The sequence below is a fragment of the Ranitomeya imitator genome, chromosome 6 (genome assembly GCF_032444005.1).
Source record: "Ranitomeya imitator isolate aRanImi1 chromosome 6, aRanImi1.pri, whole genome shotgun sequence".
Classification (NCBI taxonomy): Eukaryota; Metazoa; Chordata; class Amphibia; order Anura; family Dendrobatidae; genus Ranitomeya; species Ranitomeya imitator.
In genome coordinates, this window is record NC_091287.1 from 145,016,369 (window position 1) to 145,044,025 (window position 27,657).

The 27,657-nt window shown below is 44.7% G+C and overlaps 1 protein-coding gene across 4 annotated transcripts in view; it reads left to right on the top strand.

The window, feature by feature from the left end:
* TPK1 (thiamin pyrophosphokinase 1) overlaps positions 1–27,657 on the top strand; it is a 797,936-nt gene that overhangs the window by 523,560 nt on the left and 246,719 nt on the right. For all 4 annotated transcript variants that reach the window (XM_069730167.1, XM_069730170.1, XM_069730168.1 and 1 more), the window contains one exon: positions 24,970–25,081. In XM_069730167.1, the coding sequence (XP_069586268.1) occupies positions 24,970–25,081 (112 nt within the window). The remainder of the gene's footprint in view (positions 1–24,969; positions 25,082–27,657) is intronic.

The following is a 27,657-nucleotide window of genomic DNA, read 5'->3' on the forward strand; positions in this document are numbered from 1 at the left end:
AGACGTGGTCCCTAAAAAAAAAATGGTGTAAAAATGAGAAATTGCTGGTCAACTTTTAACCCTTATAACTCCCTAACAAAAAAAAAATTGGTTCCAAAATTATGCTGATGTAAAGGAGACATGTGGGAAATGTTACTTATTAAGTATTTTGTGTGACATATCTCTGTGATTTAATTGCATAAAAATTCAAAGTTTGAAAATTGCGAAATTTTCAAAATTTTCGCCAAATTTCCGTTTTTTTCACAAATAAACGCAGGTACTATCAAAGAAATTTTACCACTATCATGAAGTACAATATGTCACGAGAAAACAATGTCAGAATCACCAGGATCCGTTGAAGCGTTTCGGAGTTATAACCTCATAAAGGGACAGTGGTCAGAATTGTAAAAATTGGCCTGGTCATTGACGTGCAAACCACCCTTGGGGGTAAAGGGGTTAATATTGGCCTCTGGGCTTGTGTGCCAGTCCTGAGCGTGCCATCTCTCTCACAAATAGTGGGCCATAGAAAGCCTATTTATTTTTTTGCTTGATTTGGGTTCTAAAATCTACCTGAAAAAATCACTACATCAATCAGTGGGAGAAAAATATTGGCCTCAGGGCTTGTGTGCCACTCTTGACTCCTGTGTGTGCCATCTCTCAGTCAGTGGGCCATAGAAAGCCTATTAATTTTTTTGCTTGATTTTGGTTCTAAAATCTACCTGAAAAAATCACTACATCAATCAGTGGGAGAAAAATATTGGCCTCAGGGCTTGTGTGCCACTCCTGACTCCTGTGTGCATCATCACTCACTCAGTGGGCCATAGAAAGCCCTTTTTTTTTTGCTTTATTTGGGTTCTAAATTCTACCTGAAAAAATCAATAAATCAATCAGTGGGAGATTAATATTGGCCTTTGGGCTTGTGTGCCAGTCCTAAGCGTGCCATCTCTCTCTCTCAGATAGTGGGCCATAGAAAGCCTATTTATTATTTTTTTTATTGGGTTTATAAATTTTCCCTGAAACAAAAAAAAAAAGTGGGAGATTAATATTGGCCTCTGGGCTTGTGTGCCAGTCCTGAGCGCGCCATCTCTCTCACAAATAGTGGGCCATAGAAAGCCTATTTATTTTTTTGCTTGATTTGGGTTCTAAAATCTACCTGAAAAAATCACTACATCAATCAGTGGGAGAAAAATATTGGCCTCAGGGCTTGTGTGCCACTCCTGACTCCTGTGTGCATCATCACTCACTCAGTGGGCCATAGAAAGACCTTTTTTTTTTTTTTTGCTTTATTTGGGTTCTAAAATCTACCTGAAAAAATCAATAAATCAATCAGTGGGAGATTAATATTGCCCTTTCTGCTTGTGTGCCAGTCTTGACTCCTGGGTGTGCCATCTCTCTCTCTCTCTCTCTCCAATTGTGGGCCATAGAAAGCCTATTATTTTTTTAGCTTGATTTGGGTTCCAAAATCTACCTGAAAAAATCACTACATCAATCAGTGGGAGATAAATATTGGCCTCTGGGCTTGTGTGCCACTCCTGACTCCTGTGTGCGTCATCTCTCACTCAGTGGGCCATAGAAAGCCTTTTTTTGTTTTATTTGTTTTCTAAATTCTCCCTGAAAAAAGCATTTTATTTTATTTGGTTTCTAAATTCTTCCTGAAAAAATCATTTTATTCTATTATTTTTTTTTCCTAAAGTCTCCCTGAAAAAAAAAAAAAAATCAAATCAGTGGGAGATTAATATTTACATTTGTGCTTCAGTGACAGTCCTGCGTGTGTGGCATCTCTCTCATTTGTTGCCACCAACAACAGAGTGTGTAACATTGTGCCTGATTTTCGTTGTGGTCTCACTCACCTGTAAAGGGGTAGCTAATTCATACTGAAGTTATAGCTCACCGTGTAATTTGTGTGACAGCAACAAATACCGTTAGTTTGTTTACGTTTTTAAAACAATGAGGAAGTCTGGTGGAAGAGGTCGTGGCCGGGGGCGTTCATTGTCAGCTGGTAATGAGGGTAGTGGTAGTGGTGGAGCATCAGCTGGTCGTGGGAAAAAAAATATTGCACCTAAGTCTGGAGCTGTGGAGCCAGGTTCGTCGTCTGGCTACACAAGGCCTCGAATGCTCCCTTTTCTGGGAGTAGGAAAACCGCTTTTAAAGCCGGAGCAGCAAGAGCAAGTTTTGGCTTATCTTGCTGACTCAGCCTCTAGCTCTTTTGCCTCCTCTCGTGAAACTGGTAAATGTCAAAGCAGCGCGTCGTTAGTGGATGTTCACGGTCAGGGACAAGTCGCTTCCTTGTCCTCTTCAGCAAAAACAACAACAGAGAAGAATGCAGCAGGCGACACAACGGGTTACTCCATGGAGCTCTTTACACATACCGTCCCTGGCTTAGAAAGTGAAGCAGTTAACAGTCCATGCCCATTACAAGTTGAATCTGACATGGAGTGCACTGATGCACAGCCACAGCCAGACTACTATGCTGGTCCTTTGACTCAGACCACAACATTGCCCTCGCAGGGTAATGATCAAGAATCAGACCCTGATGAGACTATGTTGCCCCATCACGAACGCTATACCACCGACCGACACGGTGACACAGACGAAGTTGCACACGAGCTACAAGAAGAGGTAATAGATGACCCAGTTCTTGACCCTGATTGGCAGCCATTGGGGGAACAGGGTGCAGGCGGCAGCAGTTCTGAAGCGGAGGAGGAGGGGCCGCAGCAGGCATCAACATCGCAACAGGTTCCATCTGCCGGGCCCGTATCTTGCCCAAAACGCATGGCAAAGCCAAAACCTGTTGGAGGACAGCGTGGCCATCCGGTTAAAGCTCAGTCTGCAATGCCTGAAAAGGTATCCGATGCTAGAAAGAGTGCAGTCTGGCATTTTTTTAAACAACATCCAATTGATCAGCGCAAAGTCATCTGTCAAAAATGTTCAACTACCTTAAGCAGAGGACAGAATCTGAAAAGTCTCAATACAAGTTGCATGCATAGACATTTAACCACCATGCATTTGCAAGCCTGGACTAACTACCAAACGTCCCTTAAGGTTGTAGCACCCTCGGCCAATGAAGCTAGTCAGCAACGCAACATCCCTTCCGGCAGTGTAGAGCCACCATTTTCCGCACCACCTGCAGTATCTGTGCAGGTTTCTTTGCCAGGCCAAAGCAGTCAGGGTCAGGGAATCACCAGTTTTGTAGTAGGAAACACTGCATCTAGGGCACCGGCGGCAACAATACCATCTCCCACCGTCTCTCAGTCTGCCATGTCCACCGGCACCCCCGCTAGTTCCACGATCTCCAGCTCTCCAGTCCAGCTCACCCTACATGAGACTATGGTTAGAAAAAGGAAGTACTTAGCCTCGCATCCGCGTACACAGGGTTTGAACGCCCACATAGCTAGACTAATCTCGTTAGAGATGATGCCCTACCGGTTAGTTGAAAGCGAAGCTTTCAAAGCCCTGATGGACTACGCTGTACCACGCTACGAGCTACCCAGTCGACACTTTTTTTCCAGAAAAGCCATCCCAGCCCTCCACCAGCATGTTAAAGAGCGCATCGTCCATGCACTCAGGCAATCTGTGAGCACAAAGGTGCACCTGACAACAGATGCATGGACCAGTAGGCATGGCCAGGGACGTTACGTGTCCATCACGGCACACTGGGTAAATATGGTGGATGCAGGGTCCACGGGACAGCAAGTTTGGGACAGTTCTGCCTAGCCCACGGTCTAGGAAACAGTTGGCTGTAGCCGTTCGCACCCCCTCCTCCTCCTCTTCGTCCTCCTGCAGAAGCGAGAGCTCGTCCACAGACCGCAGTCGCACAACCACTCCATCCGCAGCTGCCACTGTTGCACACCAGGTCTCCCATTATGGGGCAGCTACTGGCAAACGTCAGCAGGCTGTATTGGCTATGAAGTGTTTGGGCGACAACAGACACACCGCGGAAGTTCTGTCCGAGTTCTTGCAGAAAGAAACGCAGTCGTGGCTGGGCACTGTAGATCTTGAGGCAGGCAAGGTAGTGAGTGATAACGGAAGGAATTTCATGGCTGCCATCTCCCTTTCCCAACTGAAACACATTCCTTGCCTGGCTCACACCTTAAACCTGGTGGTGCAGTGCTTCCTGAAAAGTTATCTGGGGTTATCCGACCTGCTCCTCAAAGTGCGTGGACTTTTCTCACATATCCGCCGTTCGCCCGTACACTCCACCCGTATGCAGACCTATCAGCGTTCTTTGAACCTTCCCCAGCATCGCCTAATCATAGACGTTGCAACAAGGTGGAACTCAACACTGCACATGCTTCAGAGACTGTGCGAACAGGGGCGGGCTGTTATGTTTTTGTGGGAGGATACACATACACGGGCAGGCAGTAGGATGGCAGACATGGAGTTGTCAGGTGTGCAGTGGTCGAAGATTCAAGACATGTGTCAAGTCCTTCAGTGTTTTGAGGAATGCACACGGCTGGTTAGTGCAGACAACGCCATAATAAGCATGAGCATCCCCCTAATGCGTCTGCTGATGCAAAGTTTGACGCACATAAAGGATCAGGCGTCTGCAGCTGAGGAAGAGGAAAGCCTTGATGACAGTCAGCCATTGTCTGGCCAGGGCAGTGTACAGGACGAGTTAGCGGGCGAAGAGGAGGAGGAGGACGAGGAGGATGATGGGGATGATTATATTTTTAATGAGGAAGCTTTTCCGGGGCCACTGGAAATTGGTGGCGCGGCAAGGCCGGGTTCTGGTTTTTGGAGGGACACAAGTGACGTGGATTTGCCTGAAACTGCCCCTCAACCAAGCACAACCGCAGATTTGAGAACTGGAACTTTGGCCCACATGGCGGATTATGCCTTACGTATCCTCAAAAGGGACACACGCATAACTAAAATGATGAACGATGACGATTACTGGTTGGCCTGCCTCCTTGATCCTCGCTATAAAGGCAAATTGCAAAATATAATGCCACATGAGAACTTGGAACTAATATTAGCAACCAAACAATCAACTCTTGTTGACCGTTTGCTCCTGGCATTCCCTGCACACAGCGCCCGTGATCGTTCTCACACGAGCTGCAGGGGCCATCAGACCAGAGGAGTTAGAGGGGCAGAAATAAGAAGTGGCGTTGGCCAGAGGGGTTTTCTGACCAGGTTTTGGAGTGATTTTGCTATGACCGCAGACAGGACAGGTACTGCAGCATCAATTCGAAGTGACAGGAGACAACATTTGTCCAGTATGGTTACAAACTATTTTTCATCCCTTATCGATGTTCTCCCTCAACCGTCATTCCCATTTGATTACTGGGCATCAAAATTAGACACCTGGCCAGAATTGGCAGAATATGCATTGCAGGAGCTTGCTTGCCCAGCAGCTAGTGTCCTATCAGAAAGAGTATTCAGTGCTGCAGGTTCAATACTAACAGAAAAAAGGACTCGTCTGGCTACCCAAAATGTAGATGATCTAACCTTCATTAAAATGAACCACAACTGGATTTCGAAATCTTTTGCCCCACCTTGCCCGGCCGACACCTAGCTTTCCTATGAAAAGGTCTTGCCTGTGGACTATTCTGAATGCCTTTTCCAATCTCGTAATTTTCTGCACCTGATTGTCCAGCATACGACATGTTTACACCTCACTAAATGGCCAAACTCCCCACACGGGGCCGTGGTATCGACACTTGGCGACAGCACCCGTGAGAGTGCTGTTTGTCTGAAGAGGTGGGTGTGCCCGCTTTTGGTCGACGGCAGTGCCACTGGGTCCCTCCTAGTACAATAAAGTGTCTCTGGCGGTGGTGGTGCGCACCCAACGTCAGACACACCGTTGTAATATGAGGGGCCCTGGGCCTGTACCGCCGGCCACAAGACAGTTCCCCCCCCAGCTCAAACAGTGCTCTACCACTTGCAAAATTATCTCACAGCTCCACCAATGTTTAGTCTATGCGCTGACATCCTTCAATGCCTGCCACTGACAATACCATTGTATTGACATTTTTGTTATGTTAGGCCTTCGAAGCCTGTCTGCGGTCACTCCTTCCACTATGCCTCCACTGACCACACCACTGCTGCCCGTGTACCCCTGGAACCAATTTAAAATTGCCTACAGCCAGCCCAATTTTTTTATTTTAGGCCTTCGATGCCTGTCTGCGGTCCGTTCTTTCCACTACTACTACACTGACCAGGCCACTGCTGCCCGTGTACCCCTGGAACCAATTTAAAATTGCCTACAGCCATGTGTTATTATTTTAGGCCTTCGATGCCTGTCTGCGGTCACTCCTTACAATATGCCTCCACTGACCACACCACTGCTGCCCGTGTACCCCTGGAACCAATTTAAAATTGCCTACAGCCAGCCCAATTTTTTTACTTTAGGCCTTCGATGCCTGTCTGCGGTCACTCCTTCCACTAGGCCTCCACTGACCACACCACTGCTGCCCGTGTACCCCTGGAACCAATTTAAAATTGCCTACAGCCATGTGTTATTATTTTAGGCCTTCGATGCCTGTCTGCGGTCACTCCTTCCACTAGGCCTCCACTGACCACACCACTGCTGCCCGTGTACCCCTGGAACCAATTTAAAATTGCCTACAGCCAGCCCAATTTTTTTACTTTAGGCCTTAGATGCCTGTCTGCGGTCACTCCTTCCACTAGGCCTCCACTGACCACACCACTGCTGCCCGTGTACCCCTGGAACCAATTTAAAATTGCCTACAGCCATGTGTTATTATTTTAGGCCTTCGATGCCTGTCTGCGGTCACTCCTTCCACTACGCCTCCACTGACCACACCACTGCTGCCCGTGTACCCCTGGAACCAATTTAAAATTGCCTACAGCCATGTGTTATTATTTTAGGCCTTCGATGCCTGTCTGCGGTCCATTCTTTCCACTACGCCTCCACTGACCACACCACTGCTGCCCGTGTACCCCTGGAACCAATTTAAAATTGCCTACAGCCAGCCCAATTTTTTTACTTTAGGCCTTCGATGCCTGTCTGCGGTCACTCCTTCCACTAGGCCTCCACTGACCACACCACTGCTGCCCGTGTACCCCTGGAACCAAATTAAAATTGCCTACAGCCAGCCCAATTTTTTTATTTTAGGCCTTCGATGCCTGTCTGCGGTCCATTCTTTCTACTACTACTACACTGACCAGGCCACTGCTGCCCGTGTACCCCTGGAACCAATTTAAAATTGCCTACAGCCATGTGTTATTATTTTAGGCCTTCGATGCCTGTCTGCGGTCACTCCTTACAATATGCCTCCACTGACCACACCACTGCTGCCCGTGTACCCCTGGAACCAATTTAAAATTGCCTACAGCCAGCCCAATTTTTTTACTTTAGGCCTTCGATGCCTGTCTGCGGTCACTCCTTCCACTAGGCCTCCACTGACCACACCACTGCTGCCCGTGTACCCCTGGAACCAATTTAAAATTGCCTACAGCCATGTGTTATTATTTTAGGCCTTCGATGCCTGTCTGCGGTCACTCCTTCCACTAGGCCTCCACTGACCACACCACTGCTGCCCGTGTACCCCTGGAACCAATTTAAAATTGCCTACAGCCAGCCCAATTTTTTTACTTTAGGCCTTAGATGCCTGTCTGCGGTCACTCCTTCCACTAGGCCTCCACTGACCACACCACTGCTGCCCGTGTACCCCTGGAACCAATTTAAAATTGCCTACAGCCATGTGTTATTATTTTAGGCCTTCGATGCCTGTCTGCGGTCACTCCTTCCACTACGCCTCCACTGACCACACCACTGCTGCCCGTGTACCCCTGGAACCAATTTAAAATTGCCTACAGCCATGTGTTATTATTTTAGGCCTTCGATGCCTGTCTGCGGTCCATTCTTTCCACTACGCCTCCACTGACCACACCACTGCTGCCCGTGTACCCCTGGAACCAATTTAAAATTGCCTACAGCCAGCCCAATTTTTTTACTTTAGGCCTTCGATGCCTGTCTGCGGTCACTCCTTCCACTACGCCTCCACTGACCACACCACTGCTGCCCGTGTACCCCTGGAACCAATTTAAAATTGCCTACAGCCAGCCCAATTTTTTTATTTTAGGCCTTCGATGCCTGTCTGCGGTCCATTCTTTCTACTACTACTACACTGACCAGGCCACTGCTGCCCGTGTACCCCTGGAACCAATTTAAAATTGCCTACAGCCATGTGTTATTATTTTAGGCCTTCGATGCCTGTCTGCGGTCACTCCTTACAATATGCCTCCACTGACCACACCACTGCTGCCCGTGTACCCCTGGAGCCAATTTAAAATTGCCTACAGCCAGCCCAATTTTTTTACTTTAGGCCTTCGATGCCTGTCTGCAGTCCATTCTTTCTACTACTACTACACTGACCAGGCCACTGCTGCCCGTGTACCCCTGGAACCAATTTAAAATTGCCTACAGCCATGTGTTATTATTTTAGGCCTTCGATGCCTGTCTGCGGTCACTCCTTACAATATGCCTCCACTGACCACACCACTGCTGCCCGTGTACCCCTGGAACTAATTTAAAATTGCCTACAGCCATGTGTTATTATTTTAGGCCTTCGATGCCTGTCTGCGGTCACTCCTTCCACTAGGCCTCCACTGACCACACCACTGCTGCCCGTGTACCCCTGGAACCAACATCAGAAAATATAAAAATAAGTATTTTGCTTATAAAAAAGAAAATACTGGAGAGATATCAAATGCAGACATTTTAACATTAAAAACAAACACATACAACAAAAATCTGGTACAGTACTAAAAATGGCCACCAGCTACAATAACTTTCTCCTGCAAGTAGTTAACTGAAAGTTTTTTTCAATTTAAAACACAGATATGGCATCCACCGAGTGTTGTCCTGTCGCGTCTTCTTTATATTATTGCCAAGAAGATGCAAAACAATGAAAATAATAAAATCATTATTTACCAAAAAAATTGAGTAAGTCAAAACCACATTGCAAATAAACATTCATTACAAATAAAGAAGCAGGGCGCGTCCGAGGGTGAGTATATACCTAATAAGAATATAATCACCCTCGGACGCGCCCTGCTTCTTTCCGACAGCCTTCCTTCCTAAGAATCAGCCCTTCCGTGGTGTAGAGAGAGGGTTTGTTACACTCCAAGGTGTTCCCCAGGTTGCCTTTCCTGAGCTTCAATCTTCATGCTCTCGTTTAGTAGTTGTCGGAAAGTAGGCTGCATTAGGCCTACAAATTGGGTATGGGGTGGAGAGAGATGGTGTGTTACACTCCAAGGTGTTCCCCAGGTTTCCTTTCCTGAGCTTCGATCTTCCGGCTCTCGTTTAGTAGTTGTTGGAAACTACACTGCATTAGGCCTACAAATTGGGTATGGGGTGTAGAGAGATGGTGTGTTCCACTCCAAGGTGTTCTCCAGGTTGCCTTTCCTGAGCTTCGATCTTCCGGCTCTCGTTTAGTAGTTCTTGGAAACTACACTGCATTAGGCCTACAAATTGGGTATGGGGTGTAGAGAGATGGTGTGTTCCACTCCAAGGTGTTCTCCAGGTTGCCTTTCCTGAGCTTCGATCTTCCGGCTCTCGTTTACTAGTTCTTGGAAACTACACTGCATTAGGCCTACAAATTGGGTATGGGGTGTAGAGAGATGGTGTGTTCCACTCCAAGGTGTTCTCCAGGTTGCCTTTCCTGAGCTTCGATCTTCCGGCTCTCGTTTAGTAGTTCTTGGAAACTACGCTGCATTAGGCCTACAAATTGGGTATGGGGTGTAGAGAGATGGTGTGTTACACTCCAAGGTGTTCCCCAGGTTTCCTTGCCATTGCTTCGGTCTTCTGACTCTCGTTTAGTAGTTGTAGAAAACTACACTGCATTAGGCCTAAAAAATGGGTATCGGGTGGAGAGAGATGGTGTGTTACACTCCAAGGTGTTCCCCAGGTTGCCTTTCCTGAGCTTCGATCTTCCTGCTCCCGTTTAGTAGTTGTTGGAAACTACACTGCATTAGGCCTACAAATTGGGTATGGGGTGTAGAGAGATGGTGTGTTCCACTCCAAGGTGTTCTCCAGGTTGCCTTTCCTGAGCTTCGATCTTCCGGCTCTCGTTTAGTAGTTCTTGGAAACTACACTGCATTAGGCCTACAAATTGGGTATGGGGTGTAGAGAGATGGTGTGTTCCACTCCAAGGTGTTCTCCAGGTTGCCTTTCCTGAGCTTCGATCTTCCGGCTCTCGTTTAGTAGTTCTTGGAAACTACGCTGCATTAGGCCTACAAATTGGGTATGGGGTGTAGAGAGATGGTGTGTTCCACTCCAAGGTGTTCCCCAGGTTTCCTCGCCAATGCTTCGATCTTCATGCTCTCGTTTAGTAGTTGTTGGAAACTACGCTGCATTAGGCCTACAAATTGGGTATGGGGTGTAGAGAGATGGTGTGTTCCACTCCAAGGTGTTCTCCAGGTTGCCTTTCCTGAGCTTCGATCTTCCGGCTCTCGTTTAGTAGTTGTTGGAAACTACGCTGCATTAGGCCTACAAATTGGGTATGGGGTGTAGAGAGATGGTGTGTTCCACTCCAAGGTGTTCTCCAGGTTGCCTTTCCTGAACTTCTATCTTCAGGCTCTCATTAAATTGTGGTTAAACGGAACAACTGCTTTTGGCGTACTAGTTGGTTTGGGGCCTACTATCGGTGTCTGCCACTCCTTGCTGTTCTCCTGGTTTCCTGTCCTGAAATTCCGTTTTCAGGCGCTCGTTAAGTAGTTGTTAATGTTAGACTGCATTTGGCCTACTAGTTGGGTTGGGGCCTACTATCGGTGTCTGCCACTCCTTGCTGTTCTCCTCCACTGAACAAAGCTGTACCGCCTGTTTACTACGGTTGCCAATTTTGAACTGCATTTCGATTACTTACTGATTTGGGCCTACTCTCTGTGTCAGCCTCTCATTCCAGTTGTCCTCCACTGCTGTGCCCCCTGGTTATTCCTGTGTTACCAATTTTGAACTGCATTTAGCCAACTTTATTCTTTGGGCCTATATCTGTGTTTACTCCTCATCCTGCCCATTGCCCAGCCAGTGATAGATGAGTCTGCTGGTACATTGACCCATAACGCAACATTCCCCATGCACGCTACACAACAACATTGTGACCCTGCTGAAAGTCAGGTTGCTCTTCCCGCATACCATACCACCTTACACGGGGACAAAGAGGAAGGTGCAGATGAAAGTGCAGGTTCCTTCATCAGGTGGGGGGAGGAATACTAGTTGGCAACGTCACTGGCACAGGGCCTCTCATAGTACGCAAAAGTGTTGCTGCCGGTGGGAGGCGCCCCCGCCGTGCAAACACACCACTGTACTTTGAGGGGCCCTGTGCCAGTGCCAGTGCCAATGCCAACGAGTGGGCCCCCCCTGCTTGCTCAGGTTCACAGCACTTGCAAAGTTGAAATACTTAACTCTCCCTGCTCCACTGCCGTGACGTGGTCCAGATTTCCTGGGCCCACTAATTACTTGAACCAGCCCTACCCACCACAACTTTAGCCAAATGACCCCCAATTTCAAATGCCTTCCAATTATTATAAGGTAAATTACGCTTGACAAGCTTCATTAAGAAGAATGGATGGTTTTGACATTAAAATGGGCACTCTAGGTGTTTTCCTGGCCCCCACTCACTGCCGACTATGCTGCCCCATTGACTTGCATTGGGTTTCGTGTTTCGGTCGATCCCGACTTTACGTCATAATCGGCCGATTTCACTCGACCCGACTTTTGAGGTAGTCGGGTTTCGCGAAACCCGGCTCGACTCTAAAAAGGTCAAGGTCGCTCAACTCTAGTGGTAGCATGAGATGGACACTACAACCCACACAAGTGGCTAAGGAAGTGCAGCTCATCCAGGATGGCACATGAATGCGAGCTGTGGCATGAAGGTTTGCTGTGTCTGTCAGTGTAGTGTCCAGATGCTGGAGGCACTACCAGGAGACAGGTCAGTACACCAGGAGACGTGGAGGGGGTCGTAGGAGGGCAACAACCCAGCAGTAGGACTGCTACCTCAGCCTTTGTGCAAGGAGAAAGAGGAGCACTGCCAGAGCCCTGCAAAATGACCTCCAGCAGGCCACAAATGTGCATGTGTCTGCACAAATGGTTAGAAACCGACTCCTTGAGGATGGTCTGAATGCCCGACGTCCACAGATGGGGGTTGTGCTCACAGCCCAACACCGTGCAGGATGCTTTGCATTTGCTACAGAACACCAGGATTGGCAAATTCACCAGTGGCGCCCTGTGCTCTTCACAGATGAAAGCAGGTTCACACTGAGCACATGTGACAGAGTCTGGAGACGGGTTTGGCAGTGGGTCAGTAATGGTGTGGGGTGGCATTTCTTTGGAGGGCCGCAGAGCCCTCCATGTGCTCCCCAAAGGTAGCCTGACTGCCATTAGGTACCAAGATGAGATCCTCAGACCCCTTGTGAGACCATATGCTGGTGTGGTTGGCCCTGGGTTCCTCCTAATGTACGACAATGCCAGACCTCATGTGGCTAAAGTGTGTCAGCAGTTGCTGCAAGATGAAGGCATTGAAGCTATGGACTGGCCCGCCCATTCCCCAGACCTGAATCTGATTGAACACATCTGGGACATCATGTCTCGCACCATCCACCAACATCACGTTGCACCACAGACTGTCCAGGAGTTGGCGGATGCTTTAGTCAAGGTCTGGGAGGAGAACATCCGCCACCTCATCAGGAGCATTCCCAGGCATTGAAGGAAGGTTATACAGGCACGTGGAGGCTACTGAGCATCATTTCCTTGTCTTGAGGCATTGTCACTGAAGTTGGATCAGCCTGTAACTTCATTTTCCATTTTGATTTTGAGCATCATTCAAACTCCAGACCTCCGTGGGATATTAGTTGTGGTTTACGTTGATACTTTTTAGGTTTTATTGTTCTCAACACATTCCACTTTGTAATGAATAAAGATTTACAACTGGATTATTTCATTCAGTGATATCTAGGATGTGGGATTTTAGTGTTCCCTTTTTTTGAGCAGTGTACATTGCTCCAGCATGGGCACAATATAGCGTGGAGACCCCTGCTCGTCAGATTCATTTCTCTCTTTTAGCAATTTATCAGGCGAGATATAAAGTTCATTTATAATTTTAAAGGAAAACATAATAGATTCCCTGGGTGGGGGAAGAAACAGATAAGGTTTAAGATATACTAGCATGGTACTTAACCCCGATGTCTCCTCCTTGCGGGGTAACCCAGGGGACAGGGATAGACTAGGGCACTCCCTAGGTTGAGGGATCGTGTAGGTGACAATGACACTATGAAGATTTTGAATGAGGGCCACCTGATAATCCTACTTTTGAATTGCTTTTATGTTCCACTACTGTCATCCAGTGGGGTTGAGAAGTTTGAGAGAATCTAGGCCTTTTTCATTTTGAGTGAGGGCCACCTGATGTCCCTGTAAAGATTTTGAGTAAGGGTCGCCTGATGCCTCTGTTGTTATGGTGGAGGAGAAGAAAGAAAAGAAAAAGAATAAACCATGAACCGTATGCTTTTTTGGGGGTGGAAAGGGGTGTATGGGAATACACAAAAAAAAAGGAACATTGTATTGGCTTTCTGTTCTGCTGCTGTCATCCAGTGGAGTTGAGAAATCTGAGCCAATCCAGGCCTTGTTCATTTTGATAAGAGTCAGCCTGTCAGCATTTTTAGTTGACAGGCGGATGTGCCTATTAGTTATTATGCCCACGACAGCGCTAAAAACCTGCTCTATCAAAATGCTAGCTACTGGGCTGGCCTCTAAGGCATAGAGCGACAGTTCATTTCACATGTCAAGGTTTGATACCCAGTAGTTGAACGGCACAGATAAATCACAGAGTATGCTGTTACAGTCGACTAGATACTCCTTCACCATCTTTGAAAACGTTTCCCTCCTTGTCAGACTTTCCCGTACATCATGGCTGGGGCACTGGGAGGGTATAATAAAACTGTCCCAGACCTTTGATTGTGTTCCCCTGCCTCGGTTGAAACTAGTGTGTGTCTCCCCCGTCTCTCCTTCTTGGTTGTGTAAGGATCTATGACCTTATTCGCCAGCATTGTCAGATGGGAATTTTTTTTACTTATTGTTCGACTATGGCCTTCTGGTATTGCACCATTTTACTAGCCCTCTCCATCACTGGAATGAAAGATGGAAAATAATTCATGCAGTGTGGGCCAAGAAGGGTGAACAACCAGTAATCAGTGTTCGCCAAAATGCATATAATGAGAGAGTCACAAAAAAGGCAGTGGGACATAAAATCAGCTGTTTGTGCCATACTCCCAACAGACAAGACTTCCCTGTCCCCACCAGGATTACTCTCCATCTCCTCCTCCTCCCCCTCTCTCCTACTCCACAGTTTCATCCTCTCCTCCTCCTCTTCTTAACCCATCCATGCTGAACAGACGAGATGAAGTTGGTGTGTGTAGAACCCTCTGTAGTGCATGCAATCATCTCCTGTTCCTCCTAAGCCTCCTCAATATCACCCAATACGGGCTGAGAAGAAGAGACGAGACTGAGCTGGGTAGTATCACCTTGTGTACTTTCTTCCTGCACCTTCGCCTGGTCCACATGCAAAGCTTCCTCTTTAATTATAAGCAGCGAGCGTTTGAGTGGACACAGAAACAGGATGGTTATGCTTATTATGGTATCTTCACCGCTCCCCAATTTTGTTTGATTCTGCATTGTTTTGGAGAACCTCACATGGTCAGACATTCATGCCCACTCGTCGGTTGTTAAGTACGGAGGCATGTTGTAGCTGGTGTTCAATCACTACCCTCTGCTGCTCACAAACCCTTGCCATCATATGTAATGTGGAGCTCTAGTGTGTGGTCACGTCGCACACCAATCAATGAGTTTGCACTTGCAAGCGCTGTTGCAGCTGTGTTAGATCACCAGCAGCAGTAGCCGGCTTGTGTAAATGGACACACATGGGGAATACCTTCACAAGCCACTTAGGCACATCTGGGTAGGTTTTCAGCCTCTGCTGATCCACAAAGTACAGGCATGTATGTGTGCAAGTTTGCCAAGCTTCAGAGCCTCCTATAGGTTACGTACGTTATCACGCATGACCATGTCCGGTTGTAAGTTCAGTGGCCACAGCCACAGATCTGTCTGATCAGTTATACTTTTCAACAACTGTGCGTCAGTGTGCTGATTGTCACCTAAACAAATTAGTTTCAACAGAGGTTGTTGTCACTTCACCAAGGCATTGCTGCAGTGCTTCCAGCTTGCGACTGATATGGATGACAATTCGAAGATGGAGGAGGAGTGGGTACAGTAACTGGTGTAGGAGGTGGAGGAAATCCTGACGCTCACAATTCTTGTCATGTGTAGCAGGTGTGCCGTGCCAGACTGCCACTCAGTCCCAGCCTCCACTAGGTACACCCAGTGTGTGATCAGGGAAGCAAAGCATCCCTGACTACAAGCACATGTCCTTGTGTCAGTTGTTGAATAGACCTTCCCAGTAACTGTGTTGGTCAGGGCATGGGTGATGTTATGTAACAATTTCTGGTGTAAGGCAAGGACGGCACACTAGGACAAATAGTGGCAGCTGGAGACTGAGTACCAAGGGGCGGCCACCGCCATGAGGTTGTGGAAAGCCTTAGTGTCCACAAGCCTAAACTGCAACATTTCCAAGCAGTCTGGAAATAATAATAATAATAATCTTTTTTTTTATATAGCGCTAACATATTCCGCAGCGCTTTACAGTTTTGCAGACATTATCATCCCTGTCCCCGATGGGGCTCACAATCTAAATTCCCTATCAGTATGTCTTTGGAAATGTGCCCATTTAATATTTGGGCTGGTGAGTGGCTGGTTATTTTCTTTTGTGTTGCAATGGCTTAGGTAGGGACGGCTGAAGGCTGTGCTGGGACAATGAATTGGACGTGGTTGCTGATGGTGCTTACGAATGTGCAATGACAGGTGCAGGGTGGGAGGCATCCGCGCCTGTTTTATGGATGGAATTGGCAAGCATGAAGCACAGGGAAGAGGCAGTTGTGTCAGCAGCAGCTGCCTCTGATTGTGGACCCAGGCATTTAGCCTTTCAGCCCACCTAGTCTGGTACTTTGATGACCTGTGCCTGAGTATGCTGGTGGTGGTCAGTCTGGTAGTGGTCAGGCCCTTGCTGATCTTGGTACAGCACAAGTTGCAAATGACCATTCTTTTATTGTCTGTAATTTCTTTATAAAAGCACCAGACTGGGAAGCACCTCTAACCATTGGCCTTGTAACTTGACGCGTGTGGGAGCTATGGAGAACAATTACCCACCTTTTCCCTTTGGCCCACCCCACTGTTTCTTCCTGCCTGTCCCCACTCTGCATAGCACCTTCCCAGGTTGGTTCAGTGACTTAATCGTCCACCACCCAGTCTTCCACTTCCACACTCTGGTCCTCCTGACTTGTTGACTGAACAGCATCATTTGTTGGCAACTGTGTACCTCTTAAGACACTAATTGCTTTTCCCCACAATCGTCATCTTCTTCTTACCATGGCTGCTCAAATATTTGGGCATCACTACACATGAGCTCCTCTTGTACCTCTTGAAACATGCAGGGCAAGAGGCCAGAATCAATAAATATAAAGGTAAAGAGCTCCTCAGAGTGACCGAGTAAGGGATCACTTGTCTCCTTGGACTCGCCTTGGTGCGAGGAAGGAGAATCTGGGTGAGAAATTTGTGGTCCAGACACTTGGGTTGTGAGACTGGACCATGTGGAAGCCAGTGTGGTTTCACCAGCCCACGGCTTCAGCCTCTGCGTGCACCATAAGCAGCATGTCCACTTCCCAATCCCTTACACTAAGTTAGGTATATGTGACTGCAAACATTTTGGCATGAATAGGGAAAAGAAAATAGCGCAGCAGTGGTATACAAGTACTGCAATAGCATTATTAAACCCTACCTAGATGCCTCTAATCCTAAACGTTTCCTTCACTGAATCCAGGTAACAGCGGTGTTACTACAGAAAGTTAAATATTTAGCAATGAAAACTATTGTTGTTTTCATGCTGCAGGAGCAGTATACAAATACGGTATGTACAATCTTATTAAACCCTGACTATATCCCTGTTCTAAACTATGCTCTCCCACCTATAATAACTCTCTCTGAATTGATCTTGAACAGAGTGTGCAGAGCATCGTGTCGCTGGGTCTTGTATAAGACCCCATGATGCCATACAGCCAACCACTCACCGTAATGCCAGTATCCAACATGGCTATGGTATCGTATATGGTGGAAATCCCTGCCTGTTCATTGGCTGTCTAACAAGGTGCGGTCTTGAGCATTGCACTTGAAGATCCGCGATCCACGATCGAGCAAACAGAGTACCCGAGCACTTCGATGCTCAATCATCTAGCAGTTGGGAGCACGTTCTCTCATCAGTTATGACATTCTGAAGTTGCATAATTCTTTGCAAGTGCTTTATTTAATACTATTAGCTATTTTTGTTTCAATTTTTCTCTGCTATTAAAATGTATTGATTTTTTTTATCTTGGAGTCTTGGGACACATAGACCAAAGTACATCAGTGATAAAAATAATATGCTAGATTGCATATCCATACTTGATGGGTTCGTGCATTTTTATTACCGCTTGTACCAATTTGAAATCTTTGTTTTCATCCTTCCCTAAATAAAGAAATTTATGTATTCTGGTTATCTAATTAAAAACTTTTATAATAACAAATTTGGGTATTACGTTTCTTAATGTAGTTTCTTTCATTCTGAGCTGCGTATTTAAAGAAGATGAAGTAATGCAGCACAGCCAGATTAACTTGAACTCTGTTGGTTAATTTATTAGGTGTGAGCAGAGTTCAGTTTTGTACAATTCTGTACTTTGTCTTATTGATCTATAGGGGGACAAGCAAAATCCCTGCCACTACTTCCACCCCCTCGTTCTGCCAACAAAGTGGCCTCAATCTTAATGATACATTGGAACAGTTTATAATGTAGAAAATGATGCAAAACAGAATTTCTAAATCTTTTAAGTTTCCTTGTGGCTGATTAATTTAAAATGTGCAAAGTAATACACCTCTATAATAAAACAGAGGGGACTGCAAACTGAATTACCATTAGAGGTTAAATGATTGGAAGCTAACTACTATTCCAGTGTGACCACCGGCCAAGTACAGGTCATCTATTCTTCATTAGCTGGAAAGATATTATTTATCAGAATATTACTAAGCAAGCTGAATAAATGAAGAGAACTAATATATTTTGTATCCATTTCCATTATTACTGGTTGTCTTAGAGATTCATTTATGCAATTTCTGGTCCTTTTTGACCAGCTTCTTTGAGTGGTTGCTTCGTCTTGATCTTCACAGTAGTGTTCTTGGAGTTATTGCTGTATTGTAGATTTATTTTAAACTCATAATAACACTTTTCCAGGGGTTATTCTATACTATACAAATGTGTTCATTTATTAGCATTTATGATGCTGTAAAAAATGAAACATGAAAACACCAGATCAAAATTTATACATACTGTATCCAAACTTGCACTGCTCCGCCACCAAGCTTAGCTGATGGTTGAAGACTTGTTCCCAGTATTAGAAGTTATGCCCTATCCATTCATTGTCTGCTGGATAAAGACGTGCTTACCTCTACTTTCTCCAACAATACCATAGACCAAGACTGCATAACATATGGCCCGCAGGTCACATTCTGCCCACTGGAGATTGTTGTGCGGCCAGCAGAGAACTGGTAATAAAAAACAGGAACAGCACAACCGTTCTACTCATCTTTGGGTGCAAGACCCCCAGGCAATCTGTCCAAAGATTGTCCAGACGTCACATGAATTCAAAAACGTGCAGGATTTAATCAACCCACATGTCTGGGCGACGTTTCGGCTCTGAATGAGCCTATCTCAAGCTTCATAAAGGCTCATTAAAAGCCGAAACTTTGCCCAGACATGTAACATAGTAACATAGTTATTAAGGTTGAAGGAAGACTTTAAGTCCATCTAGTTCAACCCATTGCCTAACCTAACATGCCCTAACATGTTGATCCAGAGGAAGGCAAAAAAAACCCACGTGGCAAAACGTAAGCTCCACATTGGGGAAAAACATTCCTTCCCGACTCTACATACAGCAATCAGACTAGTTCCCTGGGTGGGTTGAATCCTGCACGTTTTTCACTAAGAAAATGAAGTGCTGCCCTCTTTTTTTAATTCAGCAGAGAACTGGGAGACTATGGTTCTCAAATTTCTATGTTCAACTGTATTTGTATCTTTCAGATGTGAATAGAGTTAAATACTTCAGTTCTGGGACAGGTGCAGATCACAGCAGCACTCATTAGCCCCAGCCCCGACATGCCGCAGAGTGATGAGTTTATCACACCATGCACTGACCTCATCACATTGCTGCTGTCGCTAGTGCCGCAGAAAAAGCAAGGACATGTAGAGGAGCTGTGCAGGAGTGAATATGACTGAGAGGAGTGATGTTGTGGGGTATATTATGGGGATGCTGTTTGAGGGGTAATACGACAAAGTTGAGCTGTGTTTCGGGAATATGACGGAGAGGGGCTCTGAGGTGGGAATATTACAGACAGGAGCTGTGTGGGGGAAATATGACTGTGAGGAGTTGTGTGAGGGAAGTATGACCAGACGAGCTGTGGGGGGGCAATATTGTGGAAAGGAGTTGTGTGGGGGAAATATTACAGAGAGAAACAGTGTGGGGAAAAATATTAGAGAGGAGCTATTTGGGGCAATGTTAGAATGAGCTGAGTGGTGGACAATATTGCAGAGAGGAGCTGTGTAGGAGGAATATTATAGGAGCTGTGTTGGGGGGAATATTACAGAGTGGAACTGTGTGAGGGGGAATATGACAGAAAGGAGCTGTGTGGGGGAAATATGATGAAGGGGAGCTGTGTAAGGGGGGATATACTGGAGAGGAACAGCATGGTGGGAATAAGACTTAGAGAAGCGTTGGGGAGGAGAATTACAGAGAGAAGCTGTGTGTGGGGAATATTATGTAGAGGAGCAGTATGGGAGGGACATTATGGAGCAAGTCATAATGGGAGGGATATTTTGTGCAGGAAGCACACTGAGGGGCAATTATTTGTTCACGTTCATAGCATGGGAGATATTTATACTTATGGGGCAGGTTAATTTTATGTTTATTTTTAAGGGCACCATGTTGGGAAGTGCTGCTGAAGACTGAGACGTAGGAAGTCTGTAGAAAGGAACTCTGGAATGAAATCTCATGGCATCTGTACTATGTGAAGACAAAATGGATGGGAATGATCAGAGAAGATGTCACCTATAAGGTTCCTGGATGTAAATGTTTACTTATGGTTCCTGTATGGTCTGATGATGGCTTGTAACAAGAACTCCCACTACCTCCTTAGCATTGTTAAGGACTTACTGGGAGTTGCAGGTTTACATGATGTAAATGTACAGGGTGGGCCATATATATGCATACACCTAAATAAAATGGGAATGGTTGGTGATATTAATGTTCTGTTTGTGGCACATTAGTATATGGGAGGGGAAAAACTTTTCAAGATGGGTGGTGACCATGGTGGCCATTTTGAAGTCGGCCATTTTGGATCCAACTTTATTTTTTCCAATGGGAAGAGGGTCATGTGACCCACCAAACATTGAGAATTTCACAAGAAAAACAATGGTGTGCTTGGTTTTAACATAACTTTATTCTTTCATAAGTTATTTACAAGTTTCTTTAACATTTTTTTTGCGGAACTTTGGATTGGTTCAGTATGATGATGTTGGCCCTTGGTCCAAAACATGTTGTGCACCCCTGCCATAGACCCATCAAGGCCCCAGCTTGTGGACACAAGCAATCTTAAAGTTATACCCTACACTATTGATAAAGGATAACTTTACTTTACTGTTTTACCCAGTATATTATTGCTTTGGCGCCACGTGCTCTGAATTACAGAGTGTATGGGGTTATGGTGTTCACTCTACCTACTCTGTAATTATTTCAGCTGCAGAACCTGCTAACAGCTAATTGGGGGGTTCTCAGACTCCCTTCGATCTAACTGACCTATTCAAAGAATAGGTGATCAATGTCATGGTACTGGAGGACCCCATTTAAGGTATCCATATTTCATGGGGTTCAGCCAACAGCTTTTTCTTAACTATAGGGTTGCCAGCCCTCCAGAAACTCCAGGACTGTCTGTAAAAATAGGGCACTTTTTTGTCCTGTCCGTAAAAAAAATGAAGGTGTCTGTGATGGTTTTCAAGCTGGAGAAAATTATACAAATGATTTTGATTGTAATTAACATCATGTTACAGCTTATAGTGAAAGAAGCGAATGTCTACATATAAAAATTATGGGCTGTAGATATGTATCACTTATAGTCATAATGTTTTCCCATATTCAACACAATCAACTTGGAAAACTGTGTATATACTTACCGGTGAGGAGAGCAAAGGAAGCCATTGCGAGACACTGATGGAAACGAGTGGTGAAATTTAACCCCTTCCCGACATTTGCACTATATATATGTCATGCTTGGGAAGTACTTTGCCATTGATGACATATCTAAAAGTGCTTCTCACTAAATTAGAATATCATCAAAAAGTTATTTTATGTCAGTTCTTCAATACAAAAAGTCAATACAAACAGAGTATTCTATTTCAAATGTTTATTTCTGTTAATGTTGATGATTATGGCTTACAGCCAATGAAAACCTAAAAGTCATTATCTCAGTAAACTAGAATCATTAACAAAAAAAAATACCTGCAAAAGGCTTCCTAAGCATTTAAGAAGGTCCCTTAGTCTGTTTCAGTAGGCTCCACAATTATGGGGAAGACTGCTGACTTGATAGATGTCCAGAAGGCAGTCATTGACACACTCCACAAGGAGGGTAAGCCACAAAAGAAGCTGGCTGTTCACAGAGTGCTGTATCCAAGCATATTAATGGAAAGTTGAGTTGAAGGAAAAAATATGGTAGAGAAAGCCGGAATAAGCACAGCCTTGAAAGGATTGTTATAAAAAAGGCCATTAAAAATTTTGGATGAGATTCACAAGGAGTGGACTGCTGCTGGAGTCATTACTTCAAAAGCTACCACACACAGACGTATCCAAGATATGGGCTACCAGTGTCGCATTCCTTGTGTCAAGCCACTCCTGACTAATAGACAACGCCATAAGTGACTTACCTGGGCAAGGAGAAAAAGAACAGGACTGTTGCTCAGTGGTCCAAGGTGTTGTTTTCAGATGAAAGTAAATTTTGCATTTCATTTGGAAATCAAGGTCCCAGAGTCTGGAGGAAGAGTGAAGAGGCCACAAACCAAGCTACTTGAGGTCTAGTGTGAAGTTTCCACAATCAGTGATGGTTTTTGGAGCCATGTCATCTGCTGGACCCGATAGGCGTGTCCCCCAATGTAAGTGCTTGGCAAAGAGCGCAGAATAAATATGATCCAAAATATTATGCAAAATTTACCCGAAAAAGATTCAACTTAGTCCACAAAAAAGCAAGTTCCCACTCAGGTTAGTTATCTGATAACGTAAATATATGGGGTTTCCACGTTACTGGTAGCACAAATCGCCCACTGGACCCTTTAAAGTCAGAAAAAGCATAGAAATTAATTAAATTATAATTTACAATGAATTTTTTCCTACAAAAGTAACATAGTCCCTGCACATTGGACTACATTTTTCACCTCACTGATTACCTTGAATGTGTTAAAAAAAACTATTAGTGCTTTGAGTACAAAATAAAGAAATCATGCACTCCATGAAAATTAGTGATTCTTTGAGCATCTTATATTTTGATATATTTAAAAGGTTCTGAGTATTATATTGTGCTGATCCATTCAATGTTTATATTTGGCTGCCGCCAAAGTTGCCAACAGCTAATCGGCGGGGGTCTTGGGAGTCGGAAACCTACTGATCTGATATTGATGAGGAGAGGTATCCAGGAGAGATATAAGCATCTATCTAGCAGAGTTCTAAGAAAAGGCCATCAATATCATATGCCCAGACAGCCCCTTTAAGCCGTTTTCTGTCATTTGTTTGTATGTTGTTTGCTCCTGGACAATATTTTCTAAACTTAGAATATTACAAGTAAGTTTGCTGTTTTTCCAACTGTATATTTATACCACCATGAAAGAAACCAATTCTAAGTTTCTCCTGTATAGAAAAGAGAAAAAAATCAGAAGAGATCAGCAATTTGCAAGAGAATGGGGGGCTTTAAATTATTATTAGTGAGAAACTCGAGTTACTTGGAAAACAGTAGTGGGAATTCTTTTCATCAATCAAATTTAGATTCGCCCCAGTTATACAGCACCATGACTTTTATAAATAATACCTTTTGTACTCTGGAATCAGTTCTATCACACTGGTTTGTACAAGTTGAATTTAAAAGCAAAAGCATGTCGGAAATTGCCTATTCAAACAGCAGTTTCCCTGGGCTAAAGCCAACGCAGATTTTAAATGTGACTGTTTGATTCCACATCTGAGACTAATGCTCTTGGAAAGATTGTGGCTCAACAGGTTAGTCTGGAAATAAGAATCAATTTATTTCTAGATGACAAATGTAAAGCTTCATATTCAAAGGGATCGCATCCCCTACAAACGTCTGCATGACAAGTTTGTAAATGCCAAGGCTGTGATAGAGAAATGTTGTAAAACAAAAGGCAACTCTCCCCACGTTATAGGATTTTCATCAGGATCCTCATTCACGCCAGTTTTTTGGCATACAAAAAAAAAAAAATTGGTCGATTTTTGTTTAAGGTATTTTTTGTATCAACTTTTCTTCCACATGTCCATTTTTACCCTTATTGTAGCATCTGTTTTTCTCGTATTAATAAATAATAATTAAAAAATAAATGATTAAGGTTTACAAAATCAATGAACATGGACAGCACTAGAATGCAGCACTGATTGCATTTGTTTGCTATGGGACTCTTTGGTGGATGCATTCACTTTAATGGGTGAGATTGTGTTAGAGCACGTACTCATATATGTGCTGATTTATATCTGTCCAAAATAAAAAAAAATGGATAGAACACATCCAAAAATATCAGACATTTAAAGGGACTTGACATGCAACTTTAGGGTGTATTTTACTTAAAAAGGTCACCGTTTTAGCAGTTTGCACGCAGAGGGTTAATTTTCTTCCCTAAACTACAATTATTCCTTTATTAATTATGTTTGTTGTCGAAAATTGTAACTTGAAAAATTTGTAAGTTAAGGCAATGGCCCTTATGATTTTTGGCTGAATTTTGTTGAAAAACTGCTTGTAAAGTTTTATTCATCTTGTAGTAGTCTCATCCATCATTGCCACCTTTTTGGCGATATGGGTGGAGTTTAGCTGTAGTGCTGTAGCCAAGCACGGTCGACAAATTACATAATATTTTCCAAAATCGTGGCGTAAGTTTCTAATGAAATGTACTCCAGTCCTTGAGTTTTGGCACATGGCAGCTAAAAGATGCTCCAAATTCATCAAAGAACAAATGACTCTTAATCAATTTGGAGGCTCTTACCACAGAACACCCTTATTAATCAATATTTGCCATATGGGTCTTTATGAAGAGTAAGATGTGCCAAATGCATTATGAGTTTTGTTGTGTTTAGGCTAATAACTGTAGGGGAAATTGGTACCTAAAATATCAACCCAAAAACAAGGTTACACAATAAATTAGTAGATTATAACTAGAAAATGCCAAAAATAGCTGGTAAAAGCTGGATAATCACTGTATATTTTAAGGACATGAGCTTTTTGAAGCTGCTAAAGTTTCCTCGTTGTCTGCAATAAAATTACAATTGAGCCAAACTGACATGGTGACCAAAAAAGTCCCTCGTACTGAAACAGGTGTATGTCAGGATAGTACGTGTAGCTCTTTGTATTTTAGGGATACGGAATGAGTTTTCAGCAGTGCATGACTTTCTTAGATCATAGCTGATTTATGTTCATTTTGGGTTCAGGCTATAAAAAAAGCAACAGTTTCAGTTGGAGTTGAAATTCTGATGATTGAACTCAGCAGAAGCAAAACTATGACGTTGGAACAGTTACATTCTGTGATATGTATTACTACTTCATAATTTTATGTCATCATTTTGTTGGTGTTTCTTCCACAGGGTAAACATAAGTTACATGTGGCAACTGGAGAAGAAGGGAAATGGTGCGGCCTTATACCAGTGGGGTCACCTTGCAACTGTGTAACTACAACTGGCCTGAAATGGAATCTCTGTGAGTAAACTGGGATCTTCTTTTCGTTTTTTTATTTAATTTTTTAATATAATATTGTTATTTTTTAATGAGAATGAAAAAGCATTTCCCCAAATTGGCAACCCTGTGCAAAAACATGGCCACTATTCTGAGTTCTAACATATCATACTTGTACTGGTTGCTGATAAACTATGGTCTTCACTAGAGATGAGTGGATCGCTTTGACCAACTCCAGTCCATGACCTAGGTCAGTGCTCTCTGGTGACCGACAAGAGCTGAGGTAATTCCTATACCATCATTGGCTCATGTACACCATGTTCCAAATTATTATGCAAATTGGATTTAAGTGTCATAAAGATTTAATTGTTTTGTTTTTCAAATAACTCGTGGATGGTATTGTGTCTCAGGGCTCAATGGATCACTGAAATCAATCTTAAACACATGTGATAATTAGTTTTCCAGGTAATTCTAATAAAAAGGAAAACTACTTAAAAATGATGTTCAACATTATTAAGCAGGCCACAGGTTTCAAGCAATATGGGAAATAAAAAGCATCTCTCTGCTGCTGAAAGCGTTAAATAGTGCAGTGCCTTGGACAAGGTATGAAAACATTAGATATTTCACAAAAACTTAAGAGTGATCATCATACTGTGAAGAGATTTGTGACTGAAACGGAGCACAGACAAAGTTCATGGCAGATAAAGGCTTAATGAGGAAGGTTTCTGCCAGACCGATTCATTGGATTAAGAGAGCAGCTGCCATAATACCATTACAAAGCAGCAAACAGTTATTTGAAGCTGCTGGTGCCTCTGGAGTCCCTCGAACCTCAAGGTGTAGGATCCTTCAAAGGCTTGCTGTGGTGCATAAACCTACTATTCGGCCACCCCTAAGCAGTGTTCACAAGCAGAATCGGCACAGACATACATGAAGACTAATTTTCAAACAGTATTGTTTACTGATGAGTGTCGAGCAACCCTGGATGGTCCAGATAGATGGATTAGTGGATGGTTAGTGGATGGCCACCATGTCCCAACAAGGCTGTGACAGCAGCAAGGAGGTGGAGTCGTCATGTTTTGGGCCGGAATCATGGAGAAACAGCTGGTAGGGCCTTTTAAGGTTCCTGAAGGTATGAAAATGACCTTTGCAAAGTATACAGAGTTTCTAACTGACAACTTTCTTCCATGGTCTAAAAAGCAGAAACGTGCCTTCAGGAGCAAAATCATCTTCATGCATGACAATGCACCATCTCATGCTGCAAAGAATACCTCTGAGTCATTGGCTGCTTTGGGCATAAAAGGAGATAAACTCATGGTGTGGCCACCATCCTCCCTTGACTTCAAACCCATAGAGAACCTTTGGAGTATCATCAAGCAAAAGATTTATGAGGGTGGGAGGCAGTTCACATCAAAACAGCAGCTCTGGGAGGCTATTTTGACTTCATGCAAAGAAATACAAGCAGAAACTCTCCAAAAACTCACAAGTTCAATGGATGCAAGAATTGTGAAGGTGATATCAAAGAAGGGTTCCTATGTTAACATGTAACTTGGCCTGTTGGGATGTTTTGGAGTTAAATAGCTTTTTTGTTCAGTGAATGTGACCTCCTAGTGCTGCAAATTCCTCTTATGAGCATTTTCAGTTCTTTAAAGCATATCAAATGTTTAGAAATTCTACTGTGCCTAATAATTTGGAACAGTGCATTTTGGGTTTTTATTCATTTTTGAGATTATACTGCTATCATTGGGAGGTTCCTTCAATAAAATCCGATGTATACTCTGAGTGATGACTTTTATTAGACTGACTGTCATTTGCACCGACCATTTAGGAAAATCCAAGAAACATTTACCGTATTTTTCGGACTACAAGACGCACTTTTTCCCCCCCAAAAAAGGGGGGAAAATGGGGGGTGCGTCTAATAGTCGCAATGCAGGCTTACCTAGGTGGCAGAGGTGCGGTGGCAGAGGTCCGGTGGCAGAGGTGCGGTTGCGGGGGTGTGGCGGCAGAGGAGGCGCAGTAAGCGGGGTCCCTTTCCCCAGTATGGTGATGCAGCAGGCCTGGTATGCAGCAGAGCCGGGTGAATCCTCTTGTTATCGGTGGTGGCGGCCATTTTCCGGAGGCCGCGCGTGCGCAGATGGAGCGCTCTGCTTCCCGGGGCTTCAGGAAAATGGCCGCCGCGATCTCCATCTGCGCACGCGCGGCCTCCCGCGGCCATTTTCCTGAAGCCCCGGGAGCAGAGCGCTTCATCTGCACACGCGCGGCCTCAGGAAGATGGCCGTGCCCACCGATAACAAGAGGATTCACCCGGCTCTGCTGCATACCGGGCCTGCTGCATCACCATACCGGGGAAAGGGACCCCGTTTCCTGCGCCTCCTCTGCTGCCACACCCCCGCCACCGCACCTCTGCCACCGCACCTCTGCCACCTAGGTAAGCCTGCATGGTACGCCAGGGACCCCTCTCACGCCATACCTCTCACTGCACCTCCTGATCCCAGCACCTCCTGATCCCAGCACCTCCTGATCCCAGCACCTTCTCATCCCAGCACCTCCTGATCCCAGCACCTCCTGATCCCAGCACCTCCTGATCCCAGCACCTCCTGATC